This window comes from Amphiura filiformis, chromosome 2, assembly GCF_039555335.1.
Source record: "Amphiura filiformis chromosome 2, Afil_fr2py, whole genome shotgun sequence".
Classification (NCBI taxonomy): domain Eukaryota; kingdom Metazoa; phylum Echinodermata; class Ophiuroidea; order Amphilepidida; family Amphiuridae; genus Amphiura; species Amphiura filiformis.
The window spans coordinates 851425-869626 of NC_092629.1; the positions used below are offsets into that span (position 1 = coordinate 851425).

An 18202-nucleotide genomic window follows, 5' to 3' on the forward strand; every position below is an offset into this window, starting at 1 on the left:
AACCTCGAAATACTGGGGTGTGCACATATTCTCTACTATGTGGAAAAGTTGTGTGCTTGATTTTTACAAGGGGGGGCACCCTATCCATTATAAATGGATTTACTTGTCATTTTGTGTAAATCTTGATCATTCTTATACATACGTGTGCCGTATACGACCTAGCACCCCTCCCCTAATAAGCGTACAGTACGAAATTTGTCAAGTGACAACCTTTTTGATCGGCCTGAACAAATAAATTGGCAAAATGTCTAAATATACTTGCCACTTACACCTTGTTGCTTACAATTGGGCTATTCCAGTTGAAATCCACACTCCCCCTGTGGAAGATTTTGGAAATATCTTCCACAGGGGGCGTATATATAACTAGTCGGGGTTAATCATTTTGAAACCTATACTCACCCTGTATTATGGCTTTACGTATATTTTTCATAACTGGAATAAGTATTTTAAATGGAAGTTACCCAATTCAAAACTCATGCTCCTTCTGTGGAAGGCTTAAGGATACAATACACGATTTACCGACAAGTTACTCATTTCAGAATGTGATTATGAATTTTGAAGAGCGCGTCCATGTCAGCTGAATCAACAAATTCATTTTTTATTTCCTTTTTAAAATAAAAATCTTAAACTCATGCCGCATTCGTTTTTGAAACTGCCCATGGGCTTTGAGACATAAGTATTTTTTGTTTAGGCTAATATATTGCACACAGCTATTCCAGTTGAAGTCCATTCACTCCTATGGAAGACATGACCCTAATCTCCATCACAAGGGGTGTAGATTTCAAATGGGATCACCCATTCAGGTAACCCCATTTGAAATTCACACTCTCTCTGTAGAAGATTAAGGTCATGTGTTCCATGGGGGAGTAAGGATTTCAACTTGAATAGTGCATTGTATTATAGTTGGCCAATATTTGCATTAGGTTTAATTCTAATAATTTGTGTCTTTTCAGATCGTCGATAAGCTTGACTTATTTGGGTTGGAATTCATGTGGCAGATTGCGCTGGAAACACCTAATGAAGATATCGCCAATGCTGCAATTAAGCAACTTATGAGAGTGTCTTATGGAAATTTATCGCAACGACTCAAAAAGGTAATTACTGCTGGTATATTTAATTTTCGTACACTTTACATGTGTCTTGTGAATGCAATAAATTGAGCTATTCCATGTAAATCCACACTCCCTATGTGGAAGATTTTGGAAACATCTTCCACAAAAGGAGTATAAATTTCAAATAGAATTAGCACATTAAGCAGCTCCATTTGAATTTCATGCACCCTTTGTAGGGGGGGGTGAGTTTCAAATAGAATAGAATTGGTTAATGTGCTAATTCCATTTGAAATTTCGTACTCCCCCAGTGGAAGATATTTCCAAAATTTTCTACAGGGGGACTGTGGATTTTAAGGGGAATAGCCCAATTTAGCAAGTGGCTGCTTAGTAACAACAATAAAATAACGAAAGCTAGGATAGGAAGGGTATCACATGGTTATAAAATATGAAAGCACAGGCAAAAAGCATAGCAGCTGATAGATCCCTTCATGCTCTGCGGTACCATAGTAGAACTGCACACGCCAAGTGTATAAAAAATCCCTCAACTTTTAATTACTCTATATCAGAGGAGCTTAGACTTTTGTTTGAAAAAATATGATCACTAAAGTATTGTGAAACTATCCGTAGCACTCAATATTTAAGCGGCTCTTATGTCTTGTATGTACCGGTATTTGCTAGGAGCAAGCAGATAGACTCCAATGCATCATGGGATACTCCCTTCAGCTGCTGTGGGCAAAATGGGTATGATATCGATGTTTACCCCATCCATATGCTAGGAAAGTGGCAATTATAGGAACAGTCTGTATCTCGTGTTATGTATGAAGTTGTTAACTCTCCACGTGAGTGTTGACTGCAGACGACAAATTGCAATTTTTTTGGAAAAATTCAAAAATTTCTGAATTGTAAATTTCCATTAGCATATTTAGAATCAACATGAAAAATGCATTAAAATGAATACAAATGAGCATAGTATTGGTTCAGTGGTTCTCGAGATAGCTCTTGATATTAACCCCATGAGAACAACCTGCCGATTGGCCAAAATGAATATTGTGTCCAATTTTGAACCAATCAAGGAGGGCATTAATAAGAATGTCTGCAAATGCTAGTTTAACCATAAATTGTTTAAAGCCTAGTTATAATTGGCAAATGAAATAAGAATTTTAAGTTATCAACCAATCAGAAATGCTGTCAGGTGACCAGTAGTGTCCAGGGGGTTAATATTTAGAGGTTAATAACTGCGCATCGGTTATTTGGAGGGCATTGTGAAAAATCTAAACATTTTGCCTTTGGAACCGAGGAATATGAGGGATATTCCGAGGTCCAAAGCAAAATGTTTAGATTTTCACAATGCCCATATATTACCGATGCAAAGTTATTAACCTCATTCATAACCGTCACTTTAATCTCTTCACCTTACAAAATAACACAAAATTTTGCTCAAAAGTGTATAAAAATAGACGAATTTTACATCTTCCCTTTCCAAAAATCGATCAGGCTAAAACATGACGACCAATAACATAAGTGCGTATCACAATCTGTGCAAATATGGTAACGCATAATCCAAATACGGCAGCCAGCGCTGAAGTTTGTTCGACGCACAACAACAACGCATAACGCCGGTCAATTGTGTGCGACATTGGAACAATTACGCATTTTGCGGTCAATTGTGAGATATTAATGACCTCGATTTGCGTTCGCGTTTTCACAAATAATAAAATATGATTGGATCGCACGCATCGCGTTTATTAATGAGGTTATGAATGTCTTATATTTGTTGCTTGTTTTTGCCTATAGGATCCTGTAGCACTACACAAGCGTTTTATAGATCAGTGCTACAAGAGATTAGAACTAGCTACCATTACCATGGGCGGCTCAACGGTAGCGTACGGTATATCTCACGCTACTAGGTTGTTAACAGCAACCACGGTACCAGAAGTCGCATCAGTTCCCAGCCCATCAAGGTAAGAAGGTGATCCATTAATTGAGCTATTCTGTTTAAAATCCACATTACTCCTATAGAATAATTATGTAGCTCAAGACTTCCACAGATGGAATATGAGTTCTGAATACAAGAGACAATTCAGTAACTTCCATTTGAAGTACTCACTCTAGTTGTGGAAAATATAGGTAAAGCTATAATGCAGGGTGAGTATGGGTTTCAAAATGATTAACCCTGACCACTTACATTTGAAAAACATACTCCCTCTGTGGAAGATATTTCCACAATCTTCCACAGGGGTAGTGTGGATTTCAACTGGAATAGCCCATATTTGTGACCTCCTCCCACAAAATGAGCATAAAGTCACAAGTTGGTAGGTTTGTGACATCCTGGCTGCTGAGTGTTCTTTGTTTGACTTGCACCTGTACAAGCCAGAAGTATGTATTGTGAATGCTGTTTTTTGTATGGTGTGCCCCTTTCACAGAGGACATACAGTGGACTGGCATGCCGAATGCACCAAACACATGCTACGTATAAATATGCATCAAATAAAGAACATCAACTCAGCAGCCAGGGGTCTCAAAACTACCAACTTGCGACTTTGCACTCATTTTGTGGGAGCAGGCTACATTTTGTAGTAATTTTGTTGTGAATACTCTCAATCATCTGGGAATTGTAAGCGAGAGACAAGATTAAATCTAGTCAACCAGATTAACATACCTTGGATGGAGCAACCAACGTTGCGGCCAGAACCACTGACCTTCAGCTGGGTTGCGATGTTAAACACCTTGACTCCTGATGACGTCACCTTGTGACATCACCTTGTGTCATCGGGAGTCAAGGTGTTTAACATCACAACCCAGCTGAGGGTCAGTGGTTCTGGCCGCAACGTTGGTTGCTCCAAGGTATGTTTATCTGGTTGACTAGATTTAATCTTGTCTCTCATTTTGTAGTAATATTTCATATAACATGCACTTAAAGTACATTGCCATAAAATTTGTATTATATCACAAATTTCTGATAAAATTATCTGATATCAGAAGGTGTGGTTGGTGTGTCTGATGTGCTCTCAGGTCCCACAAAAAATACTGTGCTAACGTAACGTCACAATCCGATTCCTTGTGTGTGTTTCCTGTTTCAAAGCCCAAGCCTGCTATTGAGAGAGATTATAGAGAGGGGTGTTACTACAGTGGATGATTGGTACTTCACAAATCAGGCATTACTTACTAACATTTATTCCGTTATACACTTTTTACAGGGCTGCTAAACTTCTTGTTATAGAGAGGTTATTACAATTAGCAGAAACTTATGTTACTACAGTAGAAGACCTATACACCAATGCAAGGACGATCCTACCCCATGGGGCATCGTTCCAGGGACCCCCTATCACTATGCATGTGACGTGTGATTCACCTAAAAATGAGTTTGTTCTTGTGGTAAGTAGACGAATAATCATGTCAGACCTACCACTGTCCCTCATTTGGGGTTTTCCAAAGTGAAAAAGAGGGACAGTCCTACTTTCTGAAAATTTCAGTGATGGCAAATTTAAATGTAAAAACAGCAAAATATGATGAAAATTTCACTTTAAAATTTTGCTAGAGCATTCTCTTTAGTCTATTGTGATAATTTAGACAGGCAAAACCTTCCTGAATTCTGAAAGCATTGTACACCAGAAGTCTTTGAATTTGTTGGTACCTGGTTTGTGTGCATGTACAAGGTTTTGGCCTCAATGTCCCTCTTTCTGACTTCGGTAGGTTGGCAGGTCTGTAATGTATGTAGGGCTGTTTTTGAGTAGAATTTTCATTGTTGACAATTGTTAAATCTTAAGATCCGATGTTGGCAAGTTGTCGATAGAGCAATACATCAATAAAGTGTGAAATATTTAGTTCAGAGACCATGTTGTGTCATTAATTTACATCAAAATATAATTGTCAGTTTCATGTAATCCTATCGGTAACTTGCCATTAAAAATGAAGTTTATTAATCCACCCTATCATTGTCATCTTGTGCTCAGTTATTACTTTTTTATACAAGTTATTTCATGCAAAAATAATAACGTAATCTTAAGCTTATCTCTAATATTTTTAATATCTAGTCTTTGTCAACAATTGGTCATGCTTGTCGACAATCGGGAAAATTGCTTTGTCGACAACAGCCTTGTTGGCAACAGCCCTAAATGTATGTGACCTAATAAGACCTAAAAAATAATTCTCTGGTTGCACTCGGTTGGTAGGATTAATTTTTTTGTACTGAACATGTGACTGGCGATGAAACTCAATCAGAATTACTCAAAAAGCCACAGGCCTGGATGTAGGGATGCCGTCATATGTAACAACAATCATGAAGTTAGAAAATAAATAATTTATTTGTAAAATTCAATCTGCAAAAATACTGTGTTTTACACGATATTAATCTTGTCTATTTTTGGTTTGTAATAGGGCCAAGCTAATGAAACGTTGCAGAGTTTGAGGCAAAAAATAGCCCAGAAAATGAAGACGTCATCTGACAATATACAGATAGCTGCTAATGATAGGATGGTAAGATTGATTGATTGATTGATTTGCTTTATTGATTGGTTGATTGATTGATTGATTGATTGATATGAAGACGTCTTCTGACAATATACAGATAGCTGCTAATGATAGGATGGTAAGATTGATTGATTGATTGATTTGCTTTATTGATTGGTTGATTGATTGATTGATTGATTGATATGAAGACGTCTTCTGACAATATACAGATAGCTGCTAATGATAGGATGGTAAGATTGATTGATTGATTGATTTGCTTTATTGATTGGTTGATTGATTGATTGATTGATTGATATGAAGGCGTCTTCTGACAATATACAGATAGCTGCTAATGATAGGATGGTAAGATTGATTGATTGATTGATTTGCTTTATTGATTGGTTGATTGATTGATTGATTGATTGATATGAAGACGTCTTCTGACAATATACAGATAGCTGCTACAGTCTGTCCACTGAAGTACAAAGTAGCACCGCCCGTATACAACGCGTAAACAGTGCGCAGTGCTGCGTCTCTGCTGCGGGTATGCGTGCCTTCAAAGTCGGCACGATGTGTGTGTCCGCGTCGGTACTTTGTACTTCAGAGTAGACAGACTGTAATGCTATGATGGATTGATTGATTGAATGATTGATTGATCGATTGATATGAAGACGTCTTCTGACAATATACAGATAGCTGCTAATGATAGGATGGTAAGTAAGATTGATTGATTGGTTGATTGATTGAGCGATCCATCAATCAATCATTGATTGATCAGTTGATCGATTGATTGTTTGTTCGATTGAATAATTGATCAATAGATGGAAGTATAGATGTGTGCATACATACCATACAAACATGCCTTGATATAATTCAGTTAGGCCACTCAGGTCATGTTACCCTTAGACTTGGCCTTGATGTCCCTATCAATAGATTGGTGGACAGATGTATGCATACATACCATACATACTGGTCTCAAAATAATTCAAAATGCCATTTTTGTTGTTGCTATAATAAATTTTTAATTCCCATTTTTTCATACGGAGAACCGTGATACAATATAAAGTGCCACGTCCTACTTTCACGGATCAAAAAACATGTTTACAAAAGGGGATACAAACTTTTGCCTCTATGGATGATGATATCATGAATAAGGGAAAAACTATCGTCCAGTTAGGTCATAAACGGGATAGGTCAATCTACTTGGGTTGTGTCAAGTTGTGATTGATCAATGAATTGGTGTCATTCTCTCATGAATATGTGTAAGGTGTAATAAAGTTTAATTGGGCTATTCTAGTTGGACTCCATACACCCCTGTATGGAATACATGACCTTGATCTACCACACAGGGTGAGTGAATTTCAAATGGGGTTACCTGAATGGGTGCGTCTGTTTGAAGTCTGCACCCCCTGTGTGGGAGATTAAGATCATGTCATAGAGGATGTATGAAATCAACTGGAATAGCCTATTAAATTGATTGAATGGTAGGTTGGTAGAATCAAACTAATTTATACTTCTTTTTTTTTTTCAAATTTGTCCATTTATACAGCTACTAACGTCCAAAGACCAGAAGCTATTACGGCAATTAGACTTTGAGGAAGAACAAGTCCTAACAGTGAAGACATTGGGAGTGTCAGGTGCAGTGTCAAGAATAGATGAGGTAGGTCAAAGGTCAAACCAGAAACTATAATTAAAGACAGAATTAAACAGACTAGTTTGTTACTAGCTATTATTTATTTCCGCTAACAGGCAACGGTAGGAAGGCCATATCTGTAATAGCTGCCCTATAGATTGTTGACAATTTCTGCATTGTATATATATTGTACACATCTGACTCATTGCAGCTATTGTTTATTTCTTTTGATAGAGTGGGTCTGCATCAGCTAACAGACAAAGCTACACATCGGAGCAAGAGAGATTACTACCGGGTGTTGTCATGGCAACGGGAGGTCAAGTTTTTGAGAAGTTGTATCAACTTGCTGAATTAGAGGAGTCAAAGTAAGTGAAGCAGGAGGGGATATCTTACCCTTCCCAGAATCCATTGCAACATGATCGATGCAGCACCTCATTTCATCAAATGAAACTCCCATTACTTCTTATTGGTTCACTTTGTTTTCATATTGAGAATAGGCTATCTAAATATGGGTCGATAGGCAAGTAATCAACATATTTTGCAAGATCTGTATATGTATGCGTCCATATCAAAAGCGATGCACTTGTCGGCTGCTACATGTGTCTCATTTCACATAATAGCTAGAAATAAATACCAGACTCAATTCAAGTGGAGGTCACTTCAAATCATCCCCAAATCACATGGTTAAGGAATGTTCTTTGTATTCCTAAACCATGTGACATGGGATGATTTGAAGTGAACTCCAATTCAGAGATGAGTCTGGTATTTATTCTTAACTATTATGTGAAATGAGACACATGTAGCAGCCAACAAGTGCATCGTTTTGATATGGATGTACACATATGTGCTCTGTTCATTTAGGTACAGTTCATCACTATCGACCCATGTTGCACTAGATAGCAAATTAATACAGGAATTTAAAATTTGAGAAATGCATTATGGGAAGTGTAAGATATCTTCTGTGAATTAGAGGGGGGAAAGTGTGAGGGTCAAAGGGGGCAGGCTATTTGAGACAGAAAAACGCCACAGTGGTAGTGGTGAGGCAGAGTCAAATTGAGGACCCTAGATCTAAAATGAGGTTATGTCACATGGAGTGCATTTCAAGAAAAATGGCAGAAACATATTTTGGAAGTTTTTCTTGATGAAATGACATGTGGATGCATGATTATTTCTTGCATTACTGAGATTTTCGTAAAATGGTTTTATGAAAAATATGTGTAATTTGGATGTTTTTGCCATTTTCAAATATTACCAATTTAAATAGTTCCAGTCCAATTGGACTTGAACTCCTTTTAGATCAACACAATATATTGAACAAAATACCATCTATATTTCAAAATGTTAAATAGATGGTTTTATGTTAACACATTATTCTGTTAATCTAAGCAGGAGGTCACATCCGGGACTTGATATTACCATCTCTATTTCAAAATATTAGAAGTTTCAGTGCAAGAAAGTGGTTATGTCCATGTGTGTTGATTTGACCCCTCAAGTTGTACCTCCTAGTATCTCTTACACATGTTCTACACATAACTTCACTATAAAACTTGCATATGGGTGTAGAGAACCCCTTGTTGCAGAAACTGACACTAAGTCATTTTCATAATTTTGTAACTGAACTCCCTTTTAGATCTAGGGTCCTCAATATTATTGTACTATCAATTTTGTTAAGTTTTCAGTGCCAAGTTTTGACAATGAGAGCTCGCTTTGTAAACGAAGGAAAAGGATATTTTGGATTCTACATTAACTTACATGGCATTTGATTTTATTCTACAGAATCACAGAGAGGGTTAGGAATTTACTAATGCTGATTCCAACGGATCCATCGGTACAAGAAGCATTGGATTCTATTTGTAGAAAGGAGGTAAGAAGCAGAGATAGGCAGTGATTTGCATAACCCATGAGAACTACTTGCCGATTGGCCAAAAACGAATATTATGTGTAATTTTGAACCAATCAAGGAGGGTATCAATAAGATCATCTGCAAATGCAAGTTTGACCATAAATAATTGGCCGGTCATAATTGGCAAATGAAATGAGTGTTCAGTGGTTCTTGAAATAGCTCTTGATATTTTGAGAAAATATCTAAAAGACATGGACTTTTTATGTTGAAACCTATGGCTAGCACAGAGTGTTATTGATAAACTTGAAAAAAATCACAAGAAAAAAACCCCAAAACATTAGATTTTTGTAAGAGGTATATGTGTGCTGACATACCATGCAAGTGATAGCTCCAGAAAACTTTGACCCTGTGAGTACTACCTGCTGATTGGTTACAAGAAGATTATTAGGATATATTGAGCCAATCAGCAACATGGTAAGAATGGTGGTAGAGCTGAAGAGGATTGAGCTTGAATATTTAGAAGCTGTATGTTAATTGGTCACACAGATGAATATAATTATTGTTTAATTAACCAATTTGTATGCAGTCCGCAGATGATGACCATAACAGTAGTCTCGGCGGCGATAACAACCCACAGGAGTCTTCCAAGGCGGTGTTGGAAGGCTTATTCCGTAGCAACGCACACAGCATGTCACCGTTCAGGGTGCTGTATAATCTGGAGGTGCTCAGCAGTAGACTAATGCCTGCTTGTCAGGAGGACTTAAGCACACAGACCAGTGCACAGAACTTTAGGGAGAGTTTTTTGAATGCTGGGGGATTGAGTCTAGTGGTGAACGTACTGCAGAGGGAAAGTATGCCGGTTGATGTAGATGAAGAAATAATGAGAGGGTGCTACTCAATATCGCTGCAATTAGCAAGGTAGGTATCAAAGAGGGCCGGTATTAAGGCTATTTTCTTAATGCCGGGGATTGAGTCTAGTGGTGAATGTACTGCAGAGGTAAAGTATGCCCATTGATGTAGATGAAGAAATAATGTGAGGGTGCTACTCAATATCACTGCAATTAGCAAGGTAGGTATCAAAGAGGGCCGGTATTAAGGCTATTTTTATGCCGGTTGATTTAAATGAAGAAATAATGAGAGGAAGCTACTCAATACCTTCCAATTAGCATGGTAGGTATCAAAGAGGGCCAGTATTGAGGCTGCTGCATAAATGAATATTAATTACCTTATTTGCATAATTCTTATCTTTATTCAGGTTCTTGCTTTGTGGTCAGACTACAACGGCTGTGATAGAGAGCGATCTCTCCTTGACCGGTAGTCTAGGAGACACATCCGCCGACTCAAGCTCACTCAATCTATCGTCAAGTTTTGGGACATCACCCAGGAAGATGAGTTTGGTAGAGAGAATGTCAAGTCTTGACGCATGCGGGGATTTAGCTTTCAGAGAAGGGACTTCAGTTGCAATAACAGTTATACAGGTAAATGATCATAGGTCATTAGGCAAGGCATCCAATTAAAGCCTTTAAAGCTATTGGTGCATGCTGGAGTGAAGTAGCAATTTTCTTCGTTTCATCCATTTGTTTGGCTCGAAATTAAAAGGAGACAATGTGATCAGTGAAAGCTTACATTTAATTATATCTATTTATGCAAATCACATATTATTGCTTTATACCAACCAAAAACACTGTTAGAAAAGTAGTAGTTTTAATGAGGTTAATTTTGTTTGTTTGTTTTGTACAGACAATGAATACTTCAAGCTTTACGTCCATGATAGCATGCCTAATGAGGATGGCGTGGGCGGCGGCAGCAGGACGATTACGACTTGCTAGCTCTGCACAACCAATTAGAGACAGCCCTAATATAGGCATCATTGGCCTAGGCAGGCGGAGTAGACATAGTAGCGCAGGTATGTATGGATGTTGTGATTGGCTGTCATATCAACCAATCGTAGGGTGAAAAATGGTACAGTCCTGACGACTGCATCCTGGGCAGCATATGAATACCTCAAAAATGTTCCTCTGTACCTGAATAAATATGAAAGATGGAGGCGATTCTCCTTCTCTGTTGCTGTATTAAGTTTTAAGTTTAAGTAATAAAGTTTTGGGCTTCAATCAAATGCCTGATGGAGTCTTTTGCAGTCAGCCACAATGTAAAATTTGCGAGAACTTACAATTTGATTTAATTTCAAATTAATTTTGGAACATCAGGAGGAATAATATACACCAAAATGTAAACAAGAGGACAGACCTGTGTTCACAGTCTGGAGTGCCATTCTCTCTTTTAGGCCAGACTCCTCCATAATTTTAGGTTGCTGTGGTGGGATTGCTACACCTGCCCAGTAAGTCTGTTACCTTTGTGGCATTCAATTAACCCAGGACCTGTTTTCTACACCTGGGTTGAGGCAATAGGGTTGGAGAGTCTTGCGTAAATGCACAGCATGTTGATGCTGCAGGGACCCGAACCCATAACCTTGAGCTACCTTGTGAATATGAGTTTGAATTCTTAGGCCACTACAACACTGTGCCCCTGACTCACATGATGAATTGGGCTATTCCATTTAAAATCCACATTACCCCTGTGGAAGATTTTGAAAATATCTTCTGTAGGGGGAGTATGAATTTCAAATGGAATGAACACATTAGAAGCACCATTTGAAACTTGTCCTCCTTCAGTGGAAGATTCAGGTTGAATCTTTCTCAGATGGTGTATGACATTCAAATGGAGCTGTCTAATGTGTTCATTCAATTTGAAATTTATACTCCCCCTACAGAAAATATTTTCAATAGCTTCCACAGAGGTAGTGTGGATTTTAAATGGAATAGCCCATTATTTCTCTTTCTTTGATTTCTCCATCTTGATCATATGGGCCTTACTAACACTAACGCTATTTGAGGGTATTTGGTCAGAGGTCCCAATGTGTTGGCCGACCCAGCCTGCGGAAGAGGAGGCACCCAGTCTGTAAGATTTTGTATGATTCAGGGCAGTTATTGTTTCTATTTATTTGTATCATTTCTCCATCATCTTCATAGGGAGCAGTGCAAGTACATCCAGTGAGAATGACATCCAGGCATTACAGGCTTGGGTCTGTCTACTGGCAACTAAAGTATACAACAAAGATGCAATGATAGCGAGGGAAGCACTGGAACTATTAGTAGCATGCTTACAGCTTAGACATCAAAATTTAGGTATGTATACATTGCCTGATGCAATGATAGCGAGGGAAGCACTGGAACTATTAGTAGCATGCTTACAGCTTAGACATCAAAATTTAGGTATGTATACATTGCCTGATGCAATGATAGCGAGGAAGCACTGGAACTATTAGTAGCATGCTTACAGCTTAGACATCAAAATTTAGGTATGTATACATTGCCTTATGCAAAGATAGCGAGGGAAGCACTGGAACTATTAGTAGCATGCTTACAGCTTAGACATCAAAATTTAGGTATGTATACATTGCCTGATGCAATGATAGCGAGGAAGCACTGGAACTATTAGTAGCATGCTTACAGCTTAGACATCAAAATTTAGGTATGTATACATTGCCTGATGCAATGATAGCGAGGGAAGCACTGGAACTATTAGTAGCATGCTTACAGCTTAGACATCAAAATTTAGGTATGTATACATTGCCTGATGCAATGATAGCGAGGGAAGCACTGGAACTATTAGTAGCATGCTTACAGCTTAGACATCAAAATTTAGGTATGTATACATTGCCTGATGCAATGATAGCGAGGGAAGCACTGGAACTATTAGTAGCATGCTTACAGCTTAGACATCAAAATTTAGGTATGTATACATTGCCTGATGCAATGATAGCGAGGAAGCACTGGAACTATTAGTAGCATGCTTACAGCTTAGACATCAAAATTTAGGTATGTATACATTGCCTGATGCAATGATAGCGAGGGAAGCACTGGAACTATTAGTAGCATGCTTACAGCTTAGACATCAACATTTAGGTATGTATACATTGCCTGATGCAATGATAGCGAGGGAAGCACTGGAACTATTAGTAGCATGCTTACAGCTTAGACATCAAAATTTAGGTATGTATACATTGCCTGATGCAATGATAGCGAGGGAAGCACTGGAACTATTAGTAGCATGCTTACAGCTTAGACATCAAAATTTAGGTATGTGTAAGTTTTTTTAATTGCCTGATATAGGTTATTACCATGGGCATTCATAATAGAGGGTATGCAAGACGACATACCTCATGACGGAGTGAATCTCATTTAAATAAAATTATGCCCTTCGGGGGAGTTTACCTTAATAATGCAATAAAATATGTGGTCGGTATGAATGGTTGTTCTTGCCGCTGTGAAACACTCAAGCATTTTTAAGAACAGATCTGACTGAAATATCAAGCAGGATTCCTTTTACAAAAATGCTGTACTGTAATTGGTCACTCAAATTAATATATCACACAATTCACCAATCAGGAAGTCTGTAAGAAAGACCATAGTTCTCAGGGGAAATACATAATTTAACTTAATTCTTAATGTCCATTTTTCAGCTTCCTTCTACAATTTAACGGGTGTGAGTGACTTCATCATAGATATCTTACTAGGTTGTCCACACAACGAGATCCGCAATGCAGCATTAGAACAATTCTATACTCTCAGCATCACTGATGGCATCACAGATAATATCACGTACCTTACATCCCAGGCAATTCCTGCTACAGGTCTTACTCAAGATGCCTGTACCTCTATGGACATCAAGTTGTTTTGTAAGAGGAGCTAGTCAAAAGTAAGTAACACCTCAATCCTGGATAATGTTAATGCTCTATGTACACTATTCGCCAGTGAAGTATTATGTGTAATCCGATTATCACTATGTCCACTGGATCATGGTTTTGAGTTCTGCACCACAATCGAAACGATCGCAAAACACAAATTTGTGACATGTACTACCAATTCCAAAAGGTGTGTGATCCAGTTACCACGGACTTAAGTAACCACTTTGCTGACGAATAGAGCAGCTGTCATGTTAGAATTTATTCTTGCTCTCTATTTTTTGCTGTAACTTTTAATTTTGCTTGCATCCACAGAGTTCTCGGTCATTGCGCACAATATTTTGACCTACGATGTCGTTTGCTAGACGGACTCACCCTCAAAGATCAGAAGCTGCTAAATGTTCGTCCAGCATCCATGTTGGAGGATGAGATAGACTGGTTGAATAATTTTGAGCCATCGGACACGGAGGAGTCTTGTCTCTGGGTGACGGATAACTTGGTTATGGCGGGACATCTACAGCTTGCTAAGACATTGTTGACTTGTGAAGGAATGGATAAAACGAAGATAGGTGAGAACAGAGAAGTTATTGTACCCTTCCCAGAATCCTTTGCAACATGATGCATCACTTCACTACATCAAATGACACTCCAATTACGTTGTACAGGTTCCCCTTGTTTTCATGTTGAGAATACACTGGCTAAAGATAGGCTATAGTCTAGAAATAAACATATTGTGCAAGATCTAGATGTGCTCTGTTTCTTGGGGTACTTTTTGTCACAATCGACCCATATTGCACTAATAGCAAATCAGTACAGAAAATTGAAATGGAAGAAATACAGTTGCAAAATTCACAAAAATAAGACCCTCATGATAATAACCACTTTCAGCTGAGTGGGATGGCCTTTGCCTTTAATAAACATCTCAAAAAAGTAATTACAACCTTTATAATGGCCATTATTCAAAAACAGGCTATTTTATTACAAATCTGTGAAATGTTTTGGGAGCAGACTTTATTTCTGCGCATTTTGACACCTCATTTGTAGGAATTGCCTAATATTGACACCGCAGCGTATATTTAAATCAATGTAACCCAAGATTATATTTAAATCAATGTAACCCAAGATTTTAAAGTTGCAGTAAAATATATTGATTTGTATTCAGTATAATGGAAGGAAATCTGTGTAATGATAGCTGAGTGCTTTTGTACTTGTTAGTGCAACTTTCAAATCAGGACATCACTACATTTAATTGATCAGTGTTTTATTGTTTTCTAGCCTATCGTATCAGCTTGTCAACAAACAAAAAAGAGTAGCACATGGATAACGCAGAAAACAGCAATTTTGCTACTAAAAATAAAAATAAAACATTACAACTGTAAAATAAGAAAAATAAATTAAAAGGAAAATTTTTACAAAGAACCTATATCATTCTTGTTGTGTGTCAGCTTTATTTGTTTCAATTTGAGTGCAAACACTGCTAGGGCAAGTTAAATTTGTTTCTTTATGTTGTTGTTTTTTGCAGGAGAGAAGTTTGTTGATAAACTCTTGAATGAGTTCCTATTTCCTGCCTCTAAATTGATCTTAGAAAGTACTACGAATAATGTGAAAGTAGACCCCCAAGCAGACTATAATCCAAAGTAAGTTCACATAATCCTAATGCTATCTCTAACCCCAACCCTAATCCTAGCTCTAAGCATGCCTCCAAACTGATCTTGGAAAGTACTACGAATAATGTGAAAGTAGACCCACAAGCAGACTACAATCCAAAGGAGAGCTGAATTAATACTCGATTGCTGAGCGGTTGTGATGCACCACTTTTGGAAACCGATGGGCATCGGCAGAATAAATGCCCCAAAATATATTTTGAGAACATCCATTGCTGTCAGTAATTACTGCTTTGAATGAATTCATCCCCAAAAGTTAACAATTGAGAAAGGCAAAAAATAATAGATCTAGTTGGTTGGAAATGATTTGTTGATGCATTCACAACCCAAATCCTAGGTAACTCTAATCCCAACCCTAAACCTATAACTCTTATCATGTTTCCAAACTTAAGAAACTACTACAAAACAATATCAAGGTAGACTCACAAGCAGATTACAATCCATAGCAGGTTTTAAAAAAACATTTCATTTTCCTTAGTGATTTGGCCAGACTCCCGTGAAATGCTGCACCTCCACAACGAGTCTCTTACCTTCTCAGCATTTAAGAATGCTGGTACCCATTTATACACCTGGGTGGAGAGGAGTAATCAAGATAAAGTGCCTTCCTCGTGGGCAGAACTTGATGGTGTCGCCATGGCTCGAACCCATAACCTTCATATTTTATCGTAAAAGAGTGATATTTGTAATTAAATTAAGTTAAAATTTTGCGCTTTCAATTTGTTCATCACAGGATAGCGGGTGTAGAATCACGTGCGGCAGCTTTTGATCTTCTAGTAGTACTCGCTGAGAATTGCCCAGAGAACCTGAAACAGATCAGCTCACAGCTAATCAATATGCATCATCAACCAGACCCAGCAATAGCTAAAGAATGGGAGGTAAGTCTTGGGCCAGTGACTCTTGAGATTTGACTAGGATAAGTAGTTATTACTAATTGGCCTGATAACTTGGATCAGCTGACAGGTAAGGGTGGACAAAAATATATGTGTGTGGTGATCTCAAAACCATGACTATGCCCTTGACTTCATTTTGGGGCATAGTCATGGTTTTGAGATCTGTAAACTTATAATTATAACCATGCCCCTCATAGCAGTCAATATTTGTGAAAAAGAAATACTATTGCTGGCCAGTGTATGCATCAGAGATGCCACTTTGCAGGTTTTAGTCTGAATTCAGGTTTTTTGTGAGTCCAAATTCCTGCATTTTTATTTAATTTTGGGGGCTTTTTGGACTGCATTCATGTGCTTTTTCAGGTTTTTCTCACCAGTTTCAGGTTTTTGAGTGAAACTGAGTAGCATCTCTGCTGCATTTAGCAAATTAATGTGCTCAGTCAGCAAAATATGGTACTCAAATTTAAGAAACGAATGTACTAAAATTGTTCCTCTATTTCTGATTTTTTGCCGTCCTTCCAAAAGAGGAACGGAGGCATCCAATCACCTGCCAGTCTGAACACAAACCTGATTGATGAAACACAGGTGTGTTTGACCTCTGTATAACCTTTGACATATGTTCATGACCCATGCATATGACCTGTCTTTTGTTTTGTGAACCATATACTGTGCAATTGTGGCATGCTAGCACAAATTTTAAAGTATGAGCCAATAAAAAAAGCAGATAAAATGTATATATGAATTGAGTAAATTTAAATCTTAGTAGTGTATGCTGCAGTTTTGCTATGAAAAAGGTGATAAAATCAAGCCATAAGGGCCGGTTTCTCCAAGCATGGCTAGTAGTCAGGCTTCCTAAGCCATCAGGTTTTGCCTGATTAGTCCTATATATGCCAATGCTTACAATTTCACATCGTACATCATCTAGAAAGAAAAAATCAATTAAATTGATCCACAATGGTACAGCAGCCTGCTGGCTTAGGAAGCCGGCTTAGGAAGCTTGACCACTAGCCAAGCATTGAGAAATCGGACCTAAGTGTGAAATTACTGTTATTGCCCGTTTGGCTGGTTTATCAGTAGTTATTTTACACACAGAAAAATAATTAAGGTACCAGTTATTTCACCTCTGTATATCTTGACCAAAGACATATAATATCATAATTAATACCAGCATCTATTACCAGCAGCAAAAAGCTGCATCTTTTAGCTCAGATTCATACACTCCTAGATAGTATGAACCAATCAGAGCAAACTTTAGTAAATTACTAGGCATGCATAAATATTGCGAGTATTACGCGTAGTGCATTTGGACGCATTCAATTTTCTTGCGGGTGGAGGCATTTATATTTGCTTGCATTTTCCAACTTGATTAGTGACAATTTTGTTACAAAAGTAGCAAAAACCACAGGTTTTTTTCCAATTTTATGAAATAGGTTAATGAATATGGATATGACCTGTTGCTTGAGAAATTGCACAACATAATGCACTTGTACTGAGATGTTGATGCGTCTAATGCACTCCTCCCTTCAGGGCTTGTACATTAGACACATCAACATCTCAATATGCACTTGTACTGAGATGTCGATGCGTCTAATGCACTCCTCCCTTCAGGGCTTGTACATTAGACACATCAACATCTCAGTACGCATGCATTATTTTGTTTTATTTCACTCACAGCAAGTGATATGCATTTATTTATTAACCTATTATTAAGACCTGTTCATTGAAATTGATCTAGAAATAAAGACACAGTGATTCATAATCCAAAGGAACATGTATATTTAAAGCTGCAGATTGCATTGGATACAAAGCATTTTCGAATTAGAACTAGCGCTGTACTTTCCATTGAAATGCAACTTCGGATTTTGTTCCTTCCTTTGGTTGTCTGTCATCGGTTTTTTTTTAATTCTCAACCAATTTCAACAAATGAGGT

At 37.8% G+C, this 18202-nt stretch overlaps 1 protein-coding gene across 1 annotated transcript in view; it reads left to right on the plus strand.

Annotated features, from left to right (window-relative positions):
• Positions 1-18202, plus strand: part of LOC140145438 (ubiquitin carboxyl-terminal hydrolase 24-like) — a 116555-nt gene that overhangs the window by 27555 nt on the left and 70798 nt on the right. The window contains 16 exon segments of the mRNA XM_072167155.1: positions 954-1094; positions 2847-3013; positions 4250-4427; positions 5430-5528; positions 7051-7161; positions 7369-7499; positions 8911-8998; positions 9564-9895; positions 10233-10455; positions 10718-10883; positions 12007-12162; positions 13500-13636; positions 13638-13735; positions 14037-14290; positions 15244-15358; positions 16116-16260. Coding sequence (XP_072023256.1) covers positions 954-1094; positions 2847-3013; positions 4250-4427; positions 5430-5528; positions 7051-7161; positions 7369-7499; positions 8911-8998; positions 9564-9895; positions 10233-10455; positions 10718-10883; positions 12007-12162; positions 13500-13636; positions 13638-13735; positions 14037-14290; positions 15244-15358; positions 16116-16260 — 2541 coding nt within the window.